Genomic DNA, 25,160 nt, shown 5'->3' on the forward strand with positions numbered 1-25,160 from the left:
AATCTTTACGACACTTCCAAGTTGACATACTTTGTTGGCACATCCCAGTAGCTCTGGCATATGTGATATCACTTCAGCTCTAGCAGCTTTTCATTCCCTCCAGTTTGCCAATGAGAAAATGGGTTTCTCTTTTACCTGGGTTACCTTCATTCTGTCAGTGCAGATTTGCGAATTACTTAAATAGCTGGACATATTGTACTCCAAGGGCTTCAGAATCTTTTGTCTTTCCTATTTACCCAACTCAGAGCGTTGTGGAAGCCAAAAAGTGTCAGAATAGGCAAACTGACCACCCACTTAGCAGCTTAAAATGCACTGCAGAAATATACAGGCCAATTAAAGTCTAAATAAAAAGAGTAGCAAGTAATTTACACATAAAATGTTTATTTCCTCAGATACGCATTGTAAAACTAGGAATGTTGTCTAAAACAGACCTGGTTTATATAAAGAAATTTCAGTTTTTGTTGGCCACGTCTACTTGTAATATCTATGCCTTAAGCAGCCTTGCCTAAATACATGCTATAGAACATTTTCATAGGTGAGCACTAACACCAGCCAGCAAGAACAATACAAAAAGACAACAGAAAAAAAAAAACAGAGCATTTTACAAGATGTAGTCAAGCTCGTAACGAATATAAGTGTTCTTCTCATCATTGTAGATACGGGGATAATGGGCAATCAAAGCATCTTGTGAACCAATGTATATGGAGTTGTATATTTTCCAGTAAACATCCCTGACTTTTCTGGCAGGATGGAAGAGGCCCTTAAAAGAAACAGAAAATGTGTTAACTTGCTTTTAATTATAAAACAATTTAGATCATAGGTCAGAATGAAGCTCTTATATAACATGTTTTTTGTACACCTGGCCCAGTTGTACAAAATTGTGGGATTGCCAATTCTTAAAATTATTTATTCAAAACAGTCTATTGTGCTGAAGAGATCACCTTGTTTAAGTGACTCCTTCACTAAAAATTACACTTTAAGCTGTATTAAACCCCCCCCCCACCCCCTCCCAAAAAGAAATTTAATAAATTACTGCTTAAAAATACCTAGGGCTCATGCACACAGGGCTTAAAAATGCCTTTTTTTTTTTTTCCACACCAACATACACGGCAACTGGCTTTGTTGAATTCCAATTTTGCTCACACCAACATACGTCACTGAGCAGAGTCTTTGAATCTACTGCCCCTACTGGATGTCCTTAAGTGGAGAGAAAACCGAGGTGTGGGGAAATCTGCCACTGTCGGTTATGGAGCGAATAAACCTTATTTAAATGAACACACTTCCTTTTTTTGTACTTTCTCCGCAACTCCCCTGTGTGGGTCCCCCGTTCCTTCTTCCGTAGGGTGCATGGCTTGATAGGCTCCTTTGTCTGGGAAAACTCTCCTCCTAGAATAGGCCTAAAAGGTGCTTCAGGAACCATGGGGACGGGGGGGGGGGGTTGGGGGGGGGGGGGGCTTGTATAAGTACTTTCTAGCGGGAGAAGGGGTGTTTGCACGCAGGTGGCTTCACAGTGACTATGGGGATTCCGCCACAGTGTTGGAGGCAGCGGTGCTGGGCTTGTATGAGAGTCTCCGACTCCTTCTGTATCGCGGCCCTGGGGCCAACTTTCCCCTAACAGGGACGATGCGTACCACTATCAAAGCTTGGGACCAGATGCAGGTGCTGCTGGTGCCTGGGGTTTCCCCAGCCTCCCCCTTGTGGCTGAATCCTCGTTTTCCCCATCTCCACTCTGTACCAGACCCCGTCATCTGGGCATCTAAGGGAGTTAAGACGCTGGGTGAGGTTACGTCCAACGGGTAATTGTGGCACTCCCGACACTCTGAAAAGCAACTTCAACCTGCCCAATCCTTACTTATTTTTTAGGTACCTTCAAGGGGGTTTTACTGTTACTGCTTTTTTTTTTCTTGTGTGCTTGCACTTGCCCTGCGTGGCAACTGTGCATTTTGATATGTCCTCTTTCTTGTTTAAATAAACAAATTCAAAAAAAAAAAAAAAAAAAAAAAAGACTTTTTGCCTGTAAATAAACCTCTATGTTAGCCTATGTGTCCATGCACACACAGGCATTTAAAGGCGTATCAGAAGGGAAGCGTTTACAGGCAGAAAAAAAAAACAAAAAAAAAAAAACAAAAAACACCTCTTCTTGCACGTAAACATGTCTAGATGTGTTTAGCTCTTGAGCAGTCATTTTTTCCAATGGCCAGAATAAAATGAATATGCAGGGCAATAGAATCCATTAACGCTCAAATTGTGAGGCGCCTAAACGCAAGTGCAATACACTGCTGTAGGTGCATTTAAGCAGCTTTTTCCAGCCAAGAGTAAAAGGCGTTACGAGGAGAGAAATTAAAGCCCTGTGTGCATGAGGCCTTCGATACGGTGGCTGCATTTTTTATTTATTTTTTCTTTTAGACTTTCACCTGGTGATTTGGCTAGTAAGTCTTTTTCAACTTACTTTAACATACCAAGCTGGCCAGACAAAGAGGCAATTAGAGGGTTGAGACCATGCTACAATGGTCAGCTTTTATTCATTGATGTAAAACCTTTATCCCAAAATGGAAGAAAAAAAAAAAAAAAAAAAACTGCTGCTGTAACAGATTATAAAGTGTTTGCCAGAGTTGAGATTTATAGTGTAGTCAAGTCTATCCAAATCCACTAGAGTTCAGCTTCAATTTATTAGTCAAGTCCATCTAAATCTGCTAGTCTAAAGCTGGATACACACTATCCAACTTTTGTGGTTAGATTTCCTTCAGATTTACCTTTTCTATGTAGTGCAAGGGCCTGCCAGATTGCATACAAATTGAAAGTGTTTAGGTTTGACCTCATATTATATGGTTTTGGTAAGTCTAAAGGAAAAAGTCTTCAGAAAATCTTACAGTGTGTATGGCCCATAACACTCCTCTTCCCCCCCCCCCCCCCGCCCAGACTCACAATGCTGCTGTCCAAATGGGTCTGCTTTACCATTTAACCACTTAAAGAACCAGGCCTATTTCTGACACTTATTTACAAATTAAAATCTGTATTTTTTGCTAGAAAAGGACTACGAATCCCCAAACATTATATTATATATATATATATATCTCTATATATCTATCTATCTATCTATATTATAGCAAAGACTCCGGAGAATAAAATGGCGGTCGTTGCAATATTTTGTCACGCGCTATTTGCGCAGCGGTGTTTCAAACGCAATTTTTTTGGGGGGGGGGGGGGGGAATAAATTTCATTGCATTTAAAAAAAACTTAAACAGTAAAGTTAGCCCAATTTTTTTCTATAATGTGAACGATAATGTTATGCAGAGTAAATAGATACCCAACATGTCATGCTTCAAAACTGTGCACGCTCGTGGAATGGCGACAAACATTGGTACTTAAAAATCTTCATAGGCAACGCTTTAAAAATTTCTACAGGTTAACAGCTAAGAGTTAGAGGAGGTCTAGGGTTAGAATTATTGCTCTCGCTCGAACGATCGAGGCGATACCAAACGTGTGGTTTGAACACCGTTTACATATGTGGGCGTGACTTGCGTTATGCACACGAGCTTGGAGGGATGCTTTAATTTTACCTTTTAATTTTTACACTGTCCCTGTAAAAAAAAAAATTTTTGACCACTTTTTATTCCTTTTACAAGGAATGGAAACATCCCTTGTAATAGAAATAGGCAGGACAGGTCTTTTTTATTTTGGGATCTGGGGTGAAAAACCCCTCAGATCTCACATCTACACTAAAAATCAAAGTAAAAAAAAATTAAATAAAATATTTTTTTTTTTAAAAAAAAAGGGGGGGGGGGTGCTTACTTAAGGCCGTTGGCTCCCGTCCTCCAAGGCCAAAGAGTCAAGTGGGGGCCAGCTTGCCCTCACTAGTCCAGAAAGGGAGAGGACCGAATCCTTTTGCCCGCCGCCGACGGCTCCAGTAAGCTGGGAAAACAACCAGGAAGCGGCAGGAGGGGGGGCACCTCTCCCGCCGCTCATGAAATTGATCCCGCGGCGAATCCGCTGCTGGGACTACTTTTATGAGCAAGAGGACCGCCCGCCAAGTAAAAAAAATATTGGGGTTATGGCAGCCAGCCATTCTACGGACATAAACCCGGTATTTAACGTCAAAATCGCGACGGTTAACTGCAGCGGGCAGTCCGTAAGTGGTTAAGAAGAGAGTGTTGCTGACTGGATCACCAGGTTAAACAAGGGGGGAAAAAAAGCCTAAAATGTAAAAACCAATGCAACCAGCACATCTAAGGATTGGTAAGCTGCAATATACTACATTTTTGTTTTTGGAAAATCACTTTACAAGTTAGAATAAGGATAGGAACAGAGAACCACCAGTTCCGAACAAAATATATAGTGGTATCTCAACTACCGTATTTATTGGTGTATAACACGCACAAGTGTATAACACGCACCTTCACTTTAAGAGGGAAGTTTTAGGAAAACATTTTTTTAAATATTTAAAAATAACAGTACACTGCCCCTTTCATTAAACAGCCCCCCTATACATTGCACAGTTCCCCCCATGCACACTACATACCCCCTTTTATTACAAAGCCCCCTTTACATTGCACAGCCCCCCTGCACTACCAGGAGACCCCCAGTCTCCTGGGACAGCCCTGACAGCGTACTCTAAAGTAAAAACAAATCACTGCCAGCCCCTTTCCATAGATACTTCCTACAAGGTGTCACTGTTATTGTAAACCGATGCCTCTAAATACCTCAGTAGCGCCCCGTTCTTTCATGGCCGGTCATGTGACTGCTCTTCTCGGACGTTTAATGGCTGCTCATGTGATCGCTCTCCTCCACCAATCTGAAGCTACACTCAGAGGAGGAGGAGCAGGGGAGGAGAGCAGCCAGCAAGAACAAAGTTAACCAGGTATTTAGACGCTGGCAGGGCTGTCCCATGGCCAGGAGAGGCGGGGCAACCGCCCGATTCTCCCCTCCCCTCATTGGAAAAAATATATATCGGCGTAAAACACGCACCCACTGTTTGCACTATATTTTCAGGGGGGAAAAGTGCGTGTTATACGCCGATAAATACGGTAGTTATGTTCCAGTCTGTAAGTTAGGTACCACTGTTTAGTTCAATGATGGGTTTTAGCAAACTAAAAGTGAAGACACTGCTCCAGGTCATCCCACCTCTCTAGCCCCCCCCCCCCATTCTATACAAGGAGGTGCTGGCCTGGTTTGCAAGCGCAAGATACTTCAGGTGGGTGACCGCATTCAAATGTATAAAAATATCAAACCAATGTATTGGTAATCCATCAATACAAAGAGATCACAGCTAGAACAAACAGGGAACAGCAATGATGAGTATCAAGCTACATGTGCTTATTCATAACAGAGCACACCTGTGAGTCCATTCATTTAAATACTAATCACTACTAGCCATTGAAAAGTAGGACTCAACCAGTGGCTCCCATTCCCAAAACAGATTATAAAAACTTTTCATATCTACAGCCTAACGTAAAAATACAAATTCTAAAAACACAAAATAAAAATATTACAATAAACCGAGAGACTTCGGCATATGTAAAACCACCAGTTCCAACCAAAATATATAGTAGTAATTCAATTAGTTAAACTCTAATCTGTAAGCTAGGTACCATGGCTTAGTCCTAATGATGGGTTTACTGAGATGGTGATAAAATGTGTCAGTAATGTCTATTGGCTGATTCATGTATATGGGTTCAAGTCCTAGTGACCAGTGCTTGACCCAAGTTGGTAAAGGTCTAGGCCACTTGTCTTAGCATTTCACAAAGCTAAGCTTGAGCACATGGTGTTGAAAAATGGATTTTTGTAAAATCTTACCGTAAAATCCTTTTCTCTTAAGCTCATTGACAGACGTAGTCCTCGTTGATTAATAACAACTCGGGTTATACTGCCCTCTACAGGAGTAGGACTAGACAGGAAAGAAAACGTTCTGGCCACACCCTAGGGGCAGTCCCAGAGGGTATATCCTCTCACTTCCTGCTACAACAAATCAGTTATGTCACAAAGCAGTGTTTAGAGAATTTAACCCAACCCAACTCAAAAAACAGGGGCGGGTACTACGTCTGTCAATGAGCTTAAGAGAAAAGGATTTTACGGTAAGATTTTACAAAAATCCATTTTTCTCTGTCGCTCATTGACAGACGTAGTCCTCGTTGATTAATAACAACTCGGGACGTCCCAAAGCAGTACCACAAATGAGGGGTGGGATAACAGAAATCAAAATCCAGAAGGCCCAACCGGAGCCAACCAGAAGCATCAAGGACTCATCGAGCAAAAAGATGAGACCTAAGTGAAACACCCAACAAACCCTTGAGGTAGACCAACAGTCTCCTCAGATTGCGGCCTGCAGAACCTTGTGGCCAAAAGAGGCATCTGACGATGCCATCATATCAACTTTATAAAATGTTGTAAAGGTATGAACCGACGATCAAGTCATCGCCTTGAAAACCTGGATCGCTGACGCCTGATGGCGGAAGACCCAGGAGACACTAGGCGCCCGAGTAGAGTGCGCCTTAACAGGGAACGGAGGATTCCGACCCTTAATAGAATAAACCTGTACCACCGTCTGACTGGTCCATCTAGATATGGTCGCGGCAGACACAGGCAACCCCCTTCAAGGGCTATCCGTGATCACAAAAAGTGAGTCCGTCTTACGAAAACAAGTTCGTAGTAGTCAAGTGTATCCTTTTGAACCCCATCCAAGGAGTGTAATGCAAACTCCCAAGGATGGCTAGTCTTAGGACACGGGGAAGGTAACACAATATTTTTATTCAGATGAAAACTCTGAAAACCACTTAGGAAGGAAGGATGGATCTGGAAGAACAACCACCTTATCCCTATGAACCACCAGATATGGGGAACGTCAAGATAATGCGGCCAGTTCTGACACCCTGCGTGCAGAAGTAATGGCCACCAAGAAGGCCACCTTCTGGGATAATGTAAGCAAGGGAATCTCCCTAATATCTTCAAAGAGAAGTTTCTGAAGAACCGACCACACTAAATTAAGATCCCAGGCGGTAAGGGTGCGCGCACTGGCGGAGCCAGATGTCGCACCCCCTGGATGAAATTCCGCACCAAGGAATGATTAGCCAAAGGTTTCTGAAAGAAGATTGCCAACGCTGAAACCTGACCCTTGATAGTGCTCAAGGACAGTTTCTGCTCAACCCCTTGTTGCAGACAGACCAAGATTCGGGTCACCGAATAGGTATGTGGGGGAAATCCAAAAGATTCACACCACGCCATATAAGACTTCCATGTGCTGGAAGTCGCTTTCCTTGCTTTAACTAGAGGTAGGAATAACTGAAGCTGACACTCCCTTGTCCTTCAGTACCTGGGTCTCAATGGCCAGGCCATTAAGCCAGCGATTGTAAAGCAAGATGGAAGATCGGTCCCTGAGACCGCAAATCCTCCCTGAGAGGAAGTCTCCAAGAAGCGTCCGCGACTAGCCTCACCAAGTCGGCGTACCAGGCTCGACGAGGTCAGTCCGGAATTTCCAGAATAACTGGAATTCCCTCCACCTGTATCCTGCGAAGAAGTTCCCGCAGTAACTTGAGAGGATGGAAGGCATGCCGTAGCCGATACTGCTCCCACAGGGCGATCAGCGTTTCTGCTGCGTCCGCTAGAGGATCGCGGGTGCGAGCTACAAACCTCCGCACCTTCCTGTTGAGCCAAGGTGCCAACAGATCCACATCCGGGGTGCCCCAATGAAGGGACAGCTAGTGAAAAACCTCTGGATGAAGAGGCCATACCCCTTGATCCAGAATCTGATGGCTGAAATAATCAGCCTGCCGATTTCCCACCCCCGGAGTGAACACTGCGGGGAGATCCGGAACAAAGCGTTCCGTCCAATGAAAGATGCTAGTCGTTTCGATGGGCACCAGGACACTCTTAAGTGCCCCTTTCTTGACATAAGTCACGACCGTGGCATAGTGCGATTGGATCCGAATCGGGCTGCTCTAGAGCTGCTCGGTCCAGTAAATCAGACAAAATCTGATCGCTCTCAGTTCCGATACCCTATTGGTAACCTGGATGCTATCGGAAGGAATGACTTCCCCTGGTTGAGCATCGGAGACTTCCTGGTCCGCTCGCTCAACCGGATCAGATTGTCCAGGAAATCGGAATTCTGATTCCATTAGAAAAAAATCTCCTTCAGGAGAATTCGGGTAGGAGACTGGGTATACGGTACTGCCTCTAAGAAGGCCACCATCAGTCCCAGCCAATTGACGGACAGCAACATCCGAATCGTTGACTGAACCTTCTGGAGTTTCTCCGCAAGGAGAAACTTTCTTGCCCAGGATGTATCCAACATTAGGCCCAGATAGTTCAGTCTCCTGGTGGGAACCAGGGATGATCTTTGGGAAAGCGAAGAAAACGCTGATGTCCTGCGATGATGGGGATACAAGGATAGGCATCCTAAATGTCTATGGACGCCAGGAACTCCCCCTGATGCAGGGAGGCCACCACTGTTCGGATGGACTCCATCTTCAATTGTAGAAGGGAAGAATCGTACCGGTGGAAGTGATCGAAACTCGATCCTGTATCCTGACCGTATGACCTCGCGAACCCCTTAGTCCGGGGTTCTGGCAAGCCATGGATCAGGAAACCGGTGAAGACATCCCCCCACCCCAGAGATGGGTAGGGGCGCATCAGGCTGTATTCTTCAGGCTTGGCTGAGCCGGTCTTATTGTTTAGCCGACCAGCGCCCTTTGAAAAACCCTCTGAAGGGGCTTTGGAGGGTTTCGCCTTATCGCCCGCCCTCGCGGGAACGAACAACTCTTTATGAGCAGAAAGGGAATGTCCTCGTTGGTTACGAGGTCCTCTTTATCCTAACAGTCTGTGGCAAGACAGCAGGTGGTACCGTCTATCCTTTAAAGAGGGATTCCTCAAACGGATAGAGCCTAGCCCTGCGTTAGGAAATAACAGGGGTTCGTTTCAAAACGACCCCATTTGGGTAAAGGAAAATCCTTCGCCCTTTTGGTAGGCTAACAAGTACAAAAAAAGAATTTCAGTCTCAGCTACCTCTGCCGGTGTAACCTCAAGACTAAAGGTTTCCCGGACAGACACAACTAGTGCATCCACCACTCTTGTGCTATGGCGGAAGCAGAAACGTTCTCACTGCTGAGGAGACATTACCTGAGACAACAGCCCCATAAGAGGGACCTGCAGCTGCATTGACCAGCTCCGAATCCGTATCTGAAGTATCAGATAAAAAATAGGGGTAGGCGGGGGTCGCTTCTTGACCCCCGTCCCTGACAGGCCACCTCCACCCGGGATACCAAAAACTCCAAAACTGCCGATAATGCATTAAAAACAAATGGGGTACTGGAGGGTCCTGCGTTCACCTTGAGGGGATCAGGTGGGGATACCTATGCGGCAGGGTCAATGATTATACAAGACATTTGCCAGCGACAAAAAATGACAAAGTAAAAAACGTTTTTTTTTTTTGTATCCCCCAGTCGCAACAGCGCCCCTCAGTGTTACGTGCCTTTTTGGACCCCAGAGAGAGAGAGAGAGAGAGAGAGAGAGAGAGAGAGAGAGAGAGAGAGAGAGACCCCAAGGCTCATCCCTGATGCACAGAAGTTTTCATCAGCTTGCTCAGTGCTGTCCTGTTACAGACAGGAAGTCTTTGGCCCTTTTTCCTGGGTAAAGGAGGCGGCTCTGCCCCTTAACACGCCTTCCGGTGCCTCCCTCTGGCTCCACGAGGTGTTTGGTCAACTCAAACATGGCCGCCCCCATGCTGGAGACACGAGGCTACGCCAATATGGCGGCCTTGTGTGCTCTGCAAGACAATGGCGGCGGCCTGTAGGATAGCGGCGGCTTAGCAGCGGCCTGCGGGATGCTGTATTCGGCCTAGCGGCCTGCGGGAGTGCATCGGCCCCCCAAACTTCACCCTGGATGGTGATCAGCCTGGCCGGCGGTACCGGACCCTGGCGGGCCGCATGCGGTCCATGGGCCGTCGGAAGGCAGCCTGCCCTTGCTGGAGGAATGCGATCTGGACTGCAGTTATACATGCATAGACATCGCCCTGTGAACACCTCTGACAGGTAGGATACCTTATGCTACCACAGTAATATTCTAGTACTGCCACTGACTTCAGTCATCTTTACAGTTTTGAAATGACATTAGATTGTCAGCTCCCAAACCAAGCCTCCTGGTTTCTTGTTCACAAAAATCACACTCAAATAGGGGGATCTGTGACATGTTATAGGATAGAGGGGAGACCCATCCTTACTATTTAGAGAGGGGCCCGCGTTCACCACTAACACGTCAGGGGGAAAAAGGGGGAACATACTACTCACCATACCGGAACCAGGCGGGCGCCAACTCCTGACAGTACCCCTCTCCACCGGGGTGGGAGGGCTGTCGACCAATACGGACGCAGTGACTCATGGTCATTGGCGTTTAAGCGAGACGTTTAACTCGCAGGGTCAGTCCCCGTCCAGTGGGACTATGTCGCGGCCGACCCAGCGCGGAGCTATGGCCTGCACGCGCTCGTAGGCTGAACTGGGGTGACCACTGGATCTCAACATCCAGCCCGTCGCCCAGTTCCAGCTTTCTTGCTTGAAGATCTCACAGGAACACTGGAGAAAAAAGCTGTCTAAAAAATCTAAGAAAAAAATCCTGCCAGGACCGAAGATCCTAGCAAGGCATCTAGGTCCTTACTCCTAACTAGACAGAAAAAAACTGATTTGCTGTAGCAGGAAGTGAGAGGATATACCCTCTTGGACTGCCCCTAGGGTGTGGCCAGAACGTTTCCTTTCCTGTCTAGTCCTACTCCTGTAGAGGGCAGTATAACCAGAGTTGTTATTAATCAACGAGGACTACGTCTGTCAATGAGCGACAGAGAAATAATGTTAACTAGTTTAGGTCTACTGTGGAAACCAAATAACACCCCCTTTATCGTTCAATAGTATTAACACTAATATCAAATTTTATAGGGTCACAAGCAACTATGCTTATGTGTAAATTCATAAATATCTTTCAAAAAACATCAAGACCTATGAGCAGAATATTTATATACAGAAGTGTAAACGGTTTTATCACATCTCATTCTTTAGTTAAAGCCTTGTGCAAGGCGTTGCATAAATTTTTCCGCCTGTACGGCCCCCATAGTCTCTGTGGTATCTTAACTTGATCTTGACCATTTGCAGACTCTTTGAACCTCTGAGAGATATTCCCTGGCCATTCCTTATGACTAAGGCTGACCATTGATGGTTTGAATGATGTATGGGCAGGCTAAATGTACCCATCGATTGATCAACTTGGGTACAACCAGCTTGCCGGATTTTACATGCGATTATTGCTAGCAGCTGTAATAAGATGTCCCTGCTGGAGAAATACAATTGCTCTGCAAGAGGGATTTCCCTGTCAACGCTGTCAGTGTTATGGGACAATCAAGTGAATTTCTTTCCTGCAACCCATGGTGATTTGAAAACTACCACAGCAGTTACTTACAGGTTCAAGCTATGTATATTTGTTTTCTTCAAACTTGCATGCTTTTTGGTTCTAATCCCATGAGCAAGTGGGAGTGCAAGTCCCCCGCAATTTGCATTTTGTGAATCAGCAAAGTAATTTTGTTTTACCCCTAAAACCCAAAGCAGAAAAAAAAAAACCTCTGGACATACCTGTAGGCAATACTGCAGCATTCGGCATGGCCCAATAGCAACCCTAAGGCCTTCAAGTGCTCCCATGACAGCCTGAATTACATGAGGAGAGGTTTCAAACACATTGGGCCATACATAATTTAACAGATGATTTAAAGAATCTTCACAACCAAAACCATAAACTCCAAGGGACATGTGCTGTACAACGGCACTAGCTGTTTGTCTGTGAACAAGATCTCTGTAGGGGAAAAAAAAATAAAAATAAATCACGTTTCACTTTTTTAGTTTGGTCAACTAAATATAATCATGCACAATTTAACTAAGTTAAGACCAGGCCCATTCTTACATATATGTAAAAATGAACATTTTTTTGCTTGAAAAATTACAAACTCCCAAACATTAAATAACTTTTTTAAGCAGAGGCCCTAGATCATAAAATAGTGGGTGTTGCAGATTTTTATGCCACGCAGTATTTGCGCAGTGGTTTTACAAATGCCATTTATTGGGAAAAAATACACTTATTGATTTTTAGTGCACACATACGCCATATAATATCACATTTTTTGATAAAATAATGTTACACAGAGTAAATAGATACCAAAAATGTCACACTTTAAAATTGCGCACACCCGTGAAACGGCGGAAAACTACGGTACATTAAATTATCAATAGGTGAAGCTTTAAAAGCCTTTACAGGTTACAACTTTAGATATACACAGGAGGTCTGGTGCTATAATTACTGCTCTTGATTGGACAATCACAGGGATACCTCAGGTGTGTTACGGTCCCCGTTTACCTATGCGTACGGGACTGACAAGTGCATTCGCCTTGGCATGCGTGCACAGGGGTGCTTTAAAAATGGGATTTTTGACTTATCGTAAAATCCATTTCTCTGATGTTCAGTGACGAACACAGCTCCTCATCTTCTTGACTACGTGGGTCATGCTGCCCCCTACAGGAGTAGGACACTAGGCAGGAAAGAACTTGATTACGCCTATGGGGCAGTCCCAGTGGGTATACTCCCACTCTCTACTATGGGTACTCAGTTTTGTTACAAGCAGTGTCCCGGAGAAAAAACCCAAACTTCAGAGGGGGGTGGGTGCTGTGTTCATCAATTAAAATCAGAGAAAGGGATTTTACGGTAAGTCAAAAATCCCATTTTCTTTTTCGTTCATTGATGGACACAGGACTTCATCTTCTTAACTACGTGGGATGTCACAAAGCAGTGGGAAAAAATGCTTCCCAAGGTGAAACATAGCCAACCAGGTAACATAGAGCTCAACCATAAAAACAACTGAAGCTCACCTATTAAAAAAAAAAAAAAAAAAAAAAAAAAAAGTAAAAAACACCCTCAAAGAGGACCAAGTCCTCTAAACAGCAGCCTGCAAAACCTTGCAACCGAAGGAAGCATCCGCAGATGCCAACACACCCATCTTCTAAAACTTTGTGAAAGTGTGCACAGACTACCAGGTAGCTGCCTTACAAACCTGCATCACTGACGCCTGAGGACAGAACGCCCAGGAAGCACTAAGCGCCTGAGCAGAATGCACCTAACAGGAAAAGGAGGAACCTGACCCTTAATGGAATAAGCCTGAATCACCGTCAGTCTGGTCCATCTGGAAATGGTCGCACCAGAAGCAGCCAAACCTTTTCGAGGTCCATCCGTGAGGACCAAAAGTTGGTCTGACTTAAAAAAGACTCCATAGCTGCCAGCTACACTAATTGCCCAAAGCACATCCAGAGAATGCAAGGCAATTTCCTTAGGATGCTGAGGCCTGGGACACAGGGACAGCAACACAATGTCTTCATTCAAATGGAAATCCGAGACAACCTTTGGAAGTAACTAATGACTGTAAATGACACAGACGAAGAGCCACCTTACCCCTGTGAACCACCAGTTAAGATGAACGACAAGACAGCGCCACCAGCTCTGACACCCTGCGCGCAGAAGTAATAGCCACCAAAAAGGCCATATTCCGTGACAACACAAGCAGGGGAACCTCCCGAATACTTTCAAAAGGAGGCTTCTGGAGAACTGACAACACTAAATTAAGATCCCACAGCGGCAATGGAGACTGCACTGGAGGAGCCAAGTGTCGAACTCCCTGGATAAAGGTACGCACCAAGAAATGTGTGGCAAATGGACGTTGAAAGAAACTGCCAGGGCCGAAACCTGGCCCTTGACGGTACTTAAGGCCAGGTGCTGCTCAACCTGCCGATGCAGGAAAGCCAAGATCCGAGCCACCGAAAAAGAAGCGAGGGTGAACCCCAAGAGACTCACACCACACAATGTACGTCTTCCAAGTGCAATGGTAAATCTTCCAAGAGTTAGAATTTCTAGCCTTTGGGAGCGTAGGAATCACCAATTCAGACAACCCCCTATCCTTCAGCACCTGGCTTTCAACAGCCAAGCCATTAAAGCCAGCGACTGTAAGCCAAGCCATTAAAGCCAGCGACTGTAAAGCAGGATGGAAGATTGGCCCTTGGGACAGAAGATCTTCCCTGAGAGAAAGTCTCCAAGGAGCATCGGCGACCAGCCGTACTAGATTGGTGTACCAAGACCGGCGAGGCCAATCTGGAGCCACTAGAATGACTGGAATTCCCTTCTGCCTCGATCCTGCGCAGGAGTCTTGGCAGAAGTTTGAGAGGAGGAAAAGCGTAAATCAGACGATACTAACTCCAAGGAGCCACTAAGACGTCTGTGGCTTCAGCTAGAGGATCCCGAGATCGTGCCACAAACCTCTGTACTTTCCTGTTGAGACGAGAGGCCAGCAGATCCACTTCAAGGAGTACCCCACTGGAGACAACTGATGAAACAACTCCAGATGAAGTGACCATTACCCCTGGTCCAACGCCTGTCGACTGAGATAATCTACTTGTCAAATTTCCACTGCTGGAATGTGCAGAATAGAGAGGGCTGGAACGAAAAATTCTGCCCACCTCAGAATACCAGCTGCTTCCTGAGCCACCAGGGCACTTCTTGTGCCCCCCCCCCCTGGTGATTGACATAAGCCAAGGCCGTGGCATTGTCCGATTAAATGCGTACCGGACACCCCTGAAGACGAATAGTCCAAAGATCTAGACAAAGCCTGATCGCTCAGAGTTCCAGTACATTGATCGGTAGCCTGGACTCTTCCTGAGCCCAGTCCCCCTGAGCACAAACTGTGCCGAGGACACCCCCCACTCGGACAGGCTCAACAGGAACAAAATAATAAAGAGACAAATAATTCCATTTAAAAAGTAAGAAAAAAAAAATTGTCAGGACCAGAGATCCCAGCAAGAAACTAGGTCCTTACTTGTGACTAGGCAGAGAAAAACCTATAGCAGAGAGTGGGAGTATACCCCCTGGGACTGCCCCATAGGCATAGTAGTCAAGTTCTTTCCTGTCTAGTGTCCTACTCCTGTAGGGGGCAGCATAACCCACGTAGTCAAGATGATGAGGAGCTGTGTCCGTCAAACGAGAGAGAAAGTGCGTTTTGGGCACCCCCAAACTGTTTTGTGACAATATTGTCAAAGAAAGCAAGAAAGGGGGGGGGGGGAACAGCTGCCTTGGAGGAGGACCTGTGGGTGCCAAAGGTGACCCATGCCTCAGATGCTGGGTTAGTCGCATCCTTCATCTTTAAACGTTTTCCGCACTGATACAATTCACGCATTCACTAGCGCCTTTTCATGTGCGGCTAGAGGAATCATCCACACTATCTGAGCACGCAGGGGGAGCGGAGGCAGACCCAGAAGGATAACTCGCTTCCGCAGCGGTTGAATCAGATTCAGGCTTTGATGAACCAGATGAAGTAGTTGAAGGCAGGGGACGCTTTTTGCTAGCCCGTTTTCCCCAGGACCAAATCTACCTTGGACACCGAGGACCGCCATCAGTGCAGTCAGTTGTTGGAACCCAGAGAGCCCAGCAGCCTCCGAGAGGAGATCAGGGGGTTAAATATTGCTCCAGGGACTCCATTAATGTAGAGGGGAACCCACACAAAAAAAAAAGTGCATCACACAGCAAGGGACACCCCACTGCGCTGGTGGCACCACAAGGCACAGCACTACCACTGCTATAGCAGAGAGAGGGAGAGAGAACCCCACAAAAACTCACCACCACCGATCAGGCACTTATAGCACTGAACTAACTGCACACCATGCGGCAATCCGGAAGAAAATAATCCAGAGATCAGCAGTATAGGCTTGAGGAGGGGCTCCCAACTGCCGAATCACTGCCCATCCGGCTTCAAAAAAAACGAGTCCATCTATATCATAAAAAGCTACAAGAAAATGGCGGCTCCACGTGGCTCCCCGGGGGGACCCCAGGAGCTCAAAAATGATCATCCCAGCAGGAAGGGTGGCCCTGGCAGGCGCCCCCGCTAGGCCCCCTTCTAAAGTTCAATCGTCCGGTCGCCAGGGACGCGCTCCCCACCCACCCCTATCGCCAGCTCAACACCCAAAACAGACATAAAAAGGCCTGCAGAAGACCCCCCCCCTCCCCCGAGAAAGGGTGGGGGGGCGCTGTCTGGGAAGGAAGGGAATCCGGGGGTCCAAACATCCCAGGGAGGGGCCCACGTCCACCTCAAAACCCTCCAGGGGAAGAGGGAGGAAAGCTACTTACCACACCAGGAACAGGGTGGGCACCACTCTGGACAGATCACCGCTCCATCGTAATTTGGTGCTGTCGGCCAGAAGGAATGCTGCGACTCTGGCCGAAGCCAGGTCGTTTGCACCCTCGCGAGACGTTTAACTCGCAGGCCAGCCCCTGTCCAGTGGGGCTATGTCGCGGCCGGCCTAGCCCGGAACTGCGGTCTGCACAAGCTCGCTGGCCAGACTGGGGGAACACTCTGGATCTAGATTATCCAGTCCGTCGCCTAGCCCGGCAATTGATTGTAGAGTCTCAACAGGAACAAAATAATAAAGAGGAAACAATTTAAGAGGGAAAAAAAAAAAAAAAAAAAAATTGCCAGGACCAGAGATACCAACAAAGAACTAAGTCCTTACTTCCGACTAGGCAGAAAAAAAAAAAACTCAAGAGTACCTATAGCAGAGAGTGGGAGTATACCCCCTTGGACTGCCCTATAGGCGTAGTCAAGTTGTTTCCTGCCTAGTATCCTACTCCTGTAGGGGGCAGAATAACCCACGTAGTCAAGATAAGGAGCTGTGTACGTCAATGAACAAAAGATTTTTTTTTTTATTTTAATTTCTTTAACCCTGTATTTTTTTAAATCAACTTTATTACCATCACAGGGGATGAAAAACATCCCTTGTGATAGCATTGGCAGTGACAGGTACTCTTTACCAAGAGACCTGTGGTCCATTAGACTCATGATCTCCCCTCTGCCCTAAAAGTATCTGATCAAACCAAGATTTCAAACCAGTAATAACTTGTTTCGAGCCTGGCGAAACCGGAAATTACAAAATAGTTGTTACTTTGAATTTAGTAGACCATGGAAATGATCATGGTTGTTCCAGTCCTCAGTCAGCTCTATAGTGAGCCTGCAGGACAGGAGAGCACGAGAGGAGAACCCCTTGTGCCACCTTGTAAAATCTATCCAGATGGCCAATTAGCTGCTGGGTTGCTTTTACAAAAAAAGAGCATCGCTGACTAAACAAGAAGATATTGGGATGATGCCTGCAGCTGCTGGCATCATCCTGGTATAACCATTTCAAACCTGGGATGTACTGGTACACCAGTGATGTACTGGTACAAATATTGGTAGATCCTGGGACTCAAAAATGTGTAGTTATTTTACCAACCTTGTTCTTTTGAAAAATGAACAACTCCATAATGGTTTGTTTAACTTGAATTACTGAATGTGGAATGCCCACTTTAAGAACTAGGGAATACAAGGTAGGCTACTGGATTTAGAAGCTGCAAACCTCCGCACATTTTTTTCTTGGTCCACCATTTGCTATTGGTGGAAAGGCCATCTTGCTGTACGTAATACCAGCATGTGCAAAGCATTAGTGGTCACTTTACACAGCATTAATAGTTAAAAAAAAAAACTAACATATTATACTCATGTCCTCTGTGCAGTTGGTTCCTCATCTTCTCGGGTCCCTCGCTGCTGCTCCTGGCCCGCCCTCCCTCCCACCGAGTGCCCCCCACAGCAAGCAGCTTGACACGGAGCTGCAGTTTGGCCCCGCCCCCTCTTTCCTGATTGGCTAACTGATTTTGTTAGACAACCTCAGGAGTAAATAACTCTGCAGCTGTGTCACAGCCAATCAGGAGGGAGAGTCCCAGATGGCTGAGGTACTCGTGGACATCGCTGGAGATGGGGCTCAGGTAAGTATTAGGGGGGCTGAGTGAGGCTGCTACACACAGAAAGCTTTTTATCTTTTTGCATTAAGTTAAAAAAAAAACTTCTGCCTTTACAACGCCTTTAAAAACAACATAATGTGGTAAACCTTGCAGATGGAGGTGTAAGTTCCAGGAATAATACACCAAGCAATGATATTCATAAATAAAAAAAAAAAAAAAGTGATGCATACAAATTTGCTTAGAACAAAAAAAAAAAAGGATTACCTATCCATCAAAGCATCTTCGAGCAGAGGTGTCACTGCATAGATATAGTCCTTTCCCATCTCTCCAATATATTCGAAAAGGAATGACAAGGATTTTAATACACCATTCTGAACATTAAGCTCTGGGACTCTATATTCATTCATTAGCGCTGGTAGAACTGTAAAAGGTGAACATGTTTCTGCAACAATAGCGATTGCAACAGTGGTACACACTCTGTTTTGCCTTTCTTGCACTTTTAGGTTATTAAGCAGTGTAGCAAGCACATCATGAGGTCTAAAAAAGAAAAGATACACAAATGCCATAAGTATACAAAAATTTACATTTATGGACTGTGCTACATCCATACCAAATGTGCCATTTTAGAGTACATTTTAGGTTCATCATACAATTCTAGTGACCAACTGGTTAAAGCAACCAAAATGCATCTCATTCGTTTAGCTTCTCTGTGTGCATTGCTCTGAGGTTTCACTTCTAAGCAGCAAAGAGTACACTTAAAAAGAATCTAAACCTAGCCACTAAGCTGCAGTTGCCATGGGGCTGCATATGTGATCCATTATGATACCAGCCTTGATGGCTTGACTGTTTTGGTTGAGAGCTCAAGCTCATTGTGACAGCAAATATTCACAGTATGTGTTTAACGTAATGGTTTTGGAATACTGCTAAATTAATTGGTTTAGTTCTGCTTTAAAACAAATGACAAACTCTGCTTCAAATAACATGCTACTGAAAACTTAGGCAATCAATCTGCAGAGAATCAACAATTTATGTAGTCTTCTTTCAAAGCAGTTATGAACCACACAGCAGCTGTGACAGACATGTCCGATGTACTTGACACAATACTGCTAGAAATTTGATATGCCATTTCAAATATTTATCCAGTTGCCTTGTACAACTAGTTAATGGTATCAAACAGCAGAAATATGCTTCCCCAAAGTTAAACTACCTAACAAGTTTCATCAACAATGTGCACAAGAATAGGTTTATTTGCCTTAATTTCTAGAGCAATTGAGAAGTCCCAGGACTTGTTTCACATAAACAGTTAAACATTCACTCATGCAAATATAGTACAGCACACTGCTCGTGAATACACACATCTATGGTGTTATATATATATATATATATATATATATACACATACACACACACACACACACATATATACACACACACACACACACACACAAACATACATATACACACACACACACCCTGTAATATGTTAAACCTTATATATAAATCAGAAAACATTACCCAATAGCTTTAGCAATGTAGCCAAACGTGTTCACAGTGGCTCTCCTGATTGCTTTTTTATGAGCCTTCAGCAGTTCTAAAAGTTCAAAACAAATTCTCATCCACTCTCTTGCTGAAACATATTCTGCTCCCCTAAAAAAAAAAAAAAGAAAAAACACAAAAATCATTTTAAGCATGTATTTTAATTAAGAAAGGATAAAACACAAAAACAAACAACATGTCCCATCTGGTATACTGTATCTACTTTACTACTATACCTTTTGCAAAGATTTGGTTAGGTGGAGGGAATTTCCTTGCAAATCCAGCTACAATTCCACTCCATTCCACATGCTTTCTACAGTTCACAGCTGCATCTTTCATTCACAGAGATGTGTGACTGAATAAACTACAAGTCCCATCTGCCTTCATGGCAGACGGCTTGTAGTTCTCAATGAACTACCTGCGTGCTGATAAGCGCAATGTAGTTCATTGACTTCTTGCAGCTCAATAACCTGTACCTCCATACGGGTCCTCGTTGGGTATGGCCCACTTTTGAACAAAATCTTCCACAAAATGGGAACCAGGCCTATAGACACTTGGGAGGAGCAAAGAAATTGTCATGGTATTTTAAATGTTCCAAAGAGTTGGAAATGTGGGTGCAATGGAAAAGGTTTTGCAGTCTAAAAGGAGGTTTAACCACTTTCAACCTCCTCCTTTTCCCAGGCCAATTTTCATCTTTCAGAGCTGTCGCACATTGAGTGACAATTGTGTGGTCAACAATGTACCAAAACAAAATTTTAATCATTTTTCAGAGACAGATAGGTTTCTTTTGGTGGTATTTAATCACCACCGAGTTTATTTTTTGCTAAACAAAAAAACATTTTGGGGGAGAAAAAAAAAATAATTGGATTTTTGACACTGTAAAATCCATTTCTCTGATGTTCACTGACTGACACAGCGCCTGATATTCTTAACCATTGGGTTTCACTGCCCCCTAGAGGAGTAGGACACTAGGGGAAAAAAAAAAAAAAAAAAAAAAAGTCTTGCTACGCCTATGGGCAGTTCCAGAGGATAAACTCCCTCTCTCTGCTATAGGCACTCAGTTTTGTTACAAGCAGTCAGAAGAATAAAACTCCACAGAGGGGTGGGTACTGTGTCCATCAATGAACATCAGAGAAATGGATTTTACGGTAAGTCAAAAATCCCATTTTCGCTTTCATTCATCGGTGGACACAGCTCCTGATATTCTTAACCATTGGGACGTCCCAAAGCAGTGTTAAACATAAGGGGTGGGAACAGCAAAAAATTCCCAAGGCTAAACAGTAGCCAGCCAGGCAAAAGGAACTCCACCAAAACAACTGGAGCCCACCTGAAAAAAAAAAAATAAATAAAATACACCCTCAAAGAGGATCAGGTCCTCTCAACCGCAACCTGCAAAACCTTGTGGCCAAAAGCAGCATTCGAACATGCCAAAACAATTCCCTTTAGAACTTTGTGAAAGTGTGCACCAACGACCACCAGGTGGCTGCCTTGCAAACCTGCGTCACTGACGCTGGAAGATGGAAGGCCCAGGAGGCTCCAAGTGCCTTAACAGGGAAAGAAGGAACCTGCCCCTTGATGGAATAGGCTTGAATCACTGTGTCTGATCCATCTGGAAATGGTCAGAGAGGAAGCGGACAAACCTTACGAGGCCCATCCATGAGCACAAATAGCGAGTCCGACTTCCTGAAAGACTAAGTAGCTGCCAGGTACAACCCAATTGCCCAGACCACACCCAAGGCATGCAAGGTAATTTTCTTACGATGTTTAGGCCTGGTACACAGGGAAGGCAACACAATGTCTTCATTCAAATCAAACTCAGACAACCTTTGGAAGAAGTAACGGACAGGGGCGAAGAACCACCTTATCTCTGTGAATCACCAAGTAAGGTGAACGACAGGATAACATCACCAGTTCCGACACCCTGCAGGCAAAGGTGATAGCCACCAAAAAAGGTCACTTTCTGGGACAGCATAAGCTGGGGAATCTCCCGAAGATTCTCAAAGTGATCACCATGAAAATGGACTCTATTCTGAACTACTGCACCCGCACAAAGCAGTTCAGTGCCTTGAGGTCCAGGATTGGACGCACTTTGCCTTCCTTCCAGGGAACTGTAAACAGGTTTGAGTAAAAAGCCTGAAAACATTCCGAAGTCGGAACAGGGACAAATCACCCCTTGAAGGAACAAGTCTTGTACTGCCCCAAAAAGATCCTGTAAGCGGTCCAGGGACAGTTGGAAATTGAAGGAAAGAACCTTGCCGGGGGACAAAAGAGAAACTCGATCTTGTAGCCAAACCCACTAGTCTTGTACCAGGGAAGTCCACGGGTCTGGAAACCAGCGAAGAGGTCCCCCTTACCCCTAATACGGGTAAGGGCACTTCTTCATGCTAAAAGAGCCTTGTCCGCGGGTCTGGAGAAGCCCGCTCTCGGCTTGCCAGCCCAGGTTCGTTTGGATCCTCCAGAGGCGGCCCTGAAAGGCTTCGAGCCCTTGTCAGTCAACCTTGAGGGAAGAAAAAAAGGCCTTATGAGCTGGGAAGGAAGGCCAACGTCTACGACGAGGTTCCTTGCCCTTAGTGGCCTGCAGAAGAAAGGTACTTTTCCCCCCTGCAAGACCTTCTATGAGGTCATCTATGGTAGCCCCAAACAGGCAATCTCCTTGAAAGGGAAGATCAGTCAAGGCCTTTTTAGAAGTCTGCAACGCAGACCAGCATTTAAGCCAAAAGAGACACTGAAGGAGCAGCACAACTAGGGGAGCTGCATCCAAAGAGGCATCAAAGATAAACTGCAGCCCCTGGAAGAGCTGGTCCGCCAGTCCAGCAAAGGCAAGGGGAGCCAGGTCACGGCATAAAAGCTTAGCCCACTTGGTCAGTGTTTGCAACACCAGGACAATGGTGAACACAGGCCTCAGTGCCGAACCAGCCAGAGTGTACATATTGCAGGTCACAGCCTCCGCCTTCCTGTCAGCCGGATTCTTAAAGGCAGGGAACTCTTCAACAGTAATCATGGTTGCCTTGTTTAATCTGGAAACCGGAGGGTCCTCCACAGGTGGAACAATCCACTTCTTAATAAGAGACTCCTCACAGGGGTAACACCTAGTAAACCGTTTAGGGACTCCAAGGGGACGCTTTGGTCGTCCCCACTCTTTAGCGACAATTCTGTCAAAATAGGCAGAGAAAGGAAACACCTTTGCTGCTCTGGATGGCTTGTGAGTGCCAAAGGGAACCTGCGCCTCCGTCACCGCTGCGTCCTCCCATCTTCAAGGTTTCACGCATAGATATAATCATTGCTTCCACCAGTGCCTTTTAGTGCGTGGTTGCAGACGTGGAGAAATCATTCGCACTGAATCAGAGGATCCCAGCGCGTAGTTGCAGACCCAGCAGGGTGACCCATGTCCGCGGCAGCCGACGCTTTTTGCTAGCCTGACGCCCAAAAGCTACCTCCACCTGGGACACCAAGGACTCCAGGACCGCCGTCAGTGCATCGATGGGATGGTTGGGACCAGAAGGGCCATGCAGCCTCAGAGAGGGGAGCAGGTGGGGAGATGTGCTCTAAAGACTCCATGAGTCACCAGGGGAACCCCACAAAACAGGCGTAAAACACTGCAAGGGACACCCCCATCGCGCTGGCATCACCATCCAATTGCAAGGCACAGAGCACCAAATGATCCTCAGCAGAGAGGGAGAGAACCCTACCAGACTCACCACCCAGCAGAAAAAAAAGCACCTGCAGCCACCAGAATAATCTGCACTGCAGGCGTGACGATCAGGAAGTAAAAGAATCCAGGAGTCAGCGCCAGGGGATGAGGAGGGGCTCCCACTGCCGAAATCGCCGCCCACAGGGCTCCAATGTCATGGCCGCCGCCATTTTCAATGGCAAACCACCGCAAAATGGCCACCGGACTACACAAACGTGGCCACCGTGAATAAAAACACACAGGCTACAACAAAATGTTGGCCGCACGAGGCTTCTAGGGACTCAGGCAGGTTGGGGGGCCCTGGCAGGAGGCCCCACTAGGTAAACACCCCCCTGCCAGTATAGCACCCTGCCCCCACCCCAGGAGGTGGACCAGACCACTCAAACAGCCCCAGCATAAGTGAAGGGGGAAGGATGGGGGACAGATTAAAGGGGGGTGCCAGACAAGAAGGAAGGGAACCCAGGGGTCTGACCATCCCAAGGAGGCGCCCATGTCCATCCTAAAACCCTCCAAGGGAGGGGGGGGGGGGGGGACACAGCTACTCACCATACCAGGAACAGGGTGGGCACCCATCCACACAGAACCCCTCCATCAAAATGGGGGGCTGTCTGCCAGGAGAAACTCTGCGACTCGGGCCGAGACCCAGTCATTAGCGACCTCGCGAGGCGTTTAACTCACAGGCCAGTCCCCATCCAGTGGGGCTATGTCGCGGCTGACCTAGCGCGGAGCTGAGGTCTGCGCGCACTCGCTGGCCAGACTGGGGTGACCACTGGATCTAGATTATCTAGCCCGTCGCCCAGTACGGCAGTTGATTGTAGATCTTACAGGAAAAAAAAAAAAAAATTATATCTAAAGAAAAAATGTGCCAGGACCAGAGATCCCAGCAAGGAACGAGTGGCTATAGCAGAAAGCGGGAGTATATCCCCTAGGACTGCCCATAGGTGTAGCCAGACTTTTTTTGGCTAGTGTCCTACTCCTGTAGGGGGCAGTATTACTCAATGGTTAAGAATATCAGGAGATGTATCCGTCAATAAACAAAAGAGAAAAAGTCTTTTCTTCGTTTGTTGTAAAATTTTGTAACGTATAAATGTTTCTCCTTCACTGATGAGGCAGCACTGGTGGGCACTGATCATCAGTGTCCATGTCCCGTGTGGATTGCCGCATACTGGCTCTTCTCTCCCCACACACTGTCAGTGTGAGGAGAGGAATGCCGATAGCCGGCAAATCCTTTACACTGATCAGCCACAGTGGTCACATGGTAAAGAGCCGCTGTGATTAGCTTTTTACCCCAATCTGCGATCAGCTGTGTCCCAAAAACACATAGATCACAGGTCCCTGCCTATGCACGCAGCAGGGGATGCACAAGAAGCGTAATCACGGGAGGACGTAAAAAAGCGCACTCCCGGAAATGTGCGAATGACGGCTACAGCGAGGTTGTGAAAAGGTTAAAGGACCGAACACTGGAAAGTGCACTGGTGGAGGCACCATGCTGACTTTTCTAGGTCAGACATCACTAAATGGCAGACTGCAGTCCAGATTCAGAACCAATCACTGTCCCACCCAGACCGGTGTGCTCGTGCCATTTAGGAGCCTATTCTTCTCTCAGCTGCCACCGCTGTCATCTTCGCAGAGCCGACAGTGGGAGGTAGGACAGTTCTGGAGGGAGAGCGGGAGCAGCCCGAGGTAAACAAGCAGGTGATTGCTTGGACTGCCCTGCATCCTAGCAACCAATCAATCACCAGCTTCCAGATCCTGAACTTCATTCAGACCTGCTGTGCCTTCAAACCTCCCATCTATGTGAGGTAGGGGAAATGTAAAAGGCGGACTGAGGACATTAGTGTGTGTGTGTGTGTGTGGGGGGGGGGGATAATGTAGGAGAGTGAGCTAACAGTTATGTAGGTGCTGAGGGTATGGGGGGTGCCCCAGGACAGCAAGGAGCCGAGTACTGTAATTGTGGGTTCCCGGGGACATTAATTGGGGTGGGGGGGAGGGAACATGTGGTTTGGCTCTGGTTCCGCTGCAGGTTAGGAACATGTGCAATTTAACCTACATTCCCCAGCTGCAGAGATGGGAATGCCTAGGAGAATAGGGTGCTATTATGTGAAGGACC

The 25,160-nt window shown here is 46.2% G+C and overlaps 1 protein-coding gene across 2 annotated transcripts in view; it reads right to left on the reverse strand.

The window, feature by feature from the left end:
• Positions 1 to 361: 361 nt before the first annotated feature.
• SF3B1 (splicing factor 3b subunit 1) overlaps positions 362 to 25,160 on the reverse strand; it is a 124,126-nt gene continuing 99,327 nt past the window's right edge. For both annotated transcript variants that reach the window (XM_082260850.1, XM_082260851.1), the window contains 4 exons: positions 19,339 to 19,470; positions 18,088 to 18,360; positions 11,601 to 11,817; positions 362 to 760 (listed from right to left, as the gene is read on the reverse strand). In XM_082260850.1, the coding sequence (XP_082116976.1) occupies positions 602 to 760; positions 11,601 to 11,817; positions 18,088 to 18,360; positions 19,339 to 19,470 (781 nt within the window). In that variant the 3' untranslated portion in view covers positions 362 to 601. The remainder of the gene's footprint in view (positions 761 to 11,600; positions 11,818 to 18,087; positions 18,361 to 19,338; positions 19,471 to 25,160) is intronic.

Source organism: Pelophylax lessonae (assembly GCF_965119305.1).
Source record: "Pelophylax lessonae genome assembly, chromosome: 6".
Classification (NCBI taxonomy): Eukaryota; Metazoa; Chordata; class Amphibia; order Anura; family Ranidae; genus Pelophylax; species Pelophylax lessonae.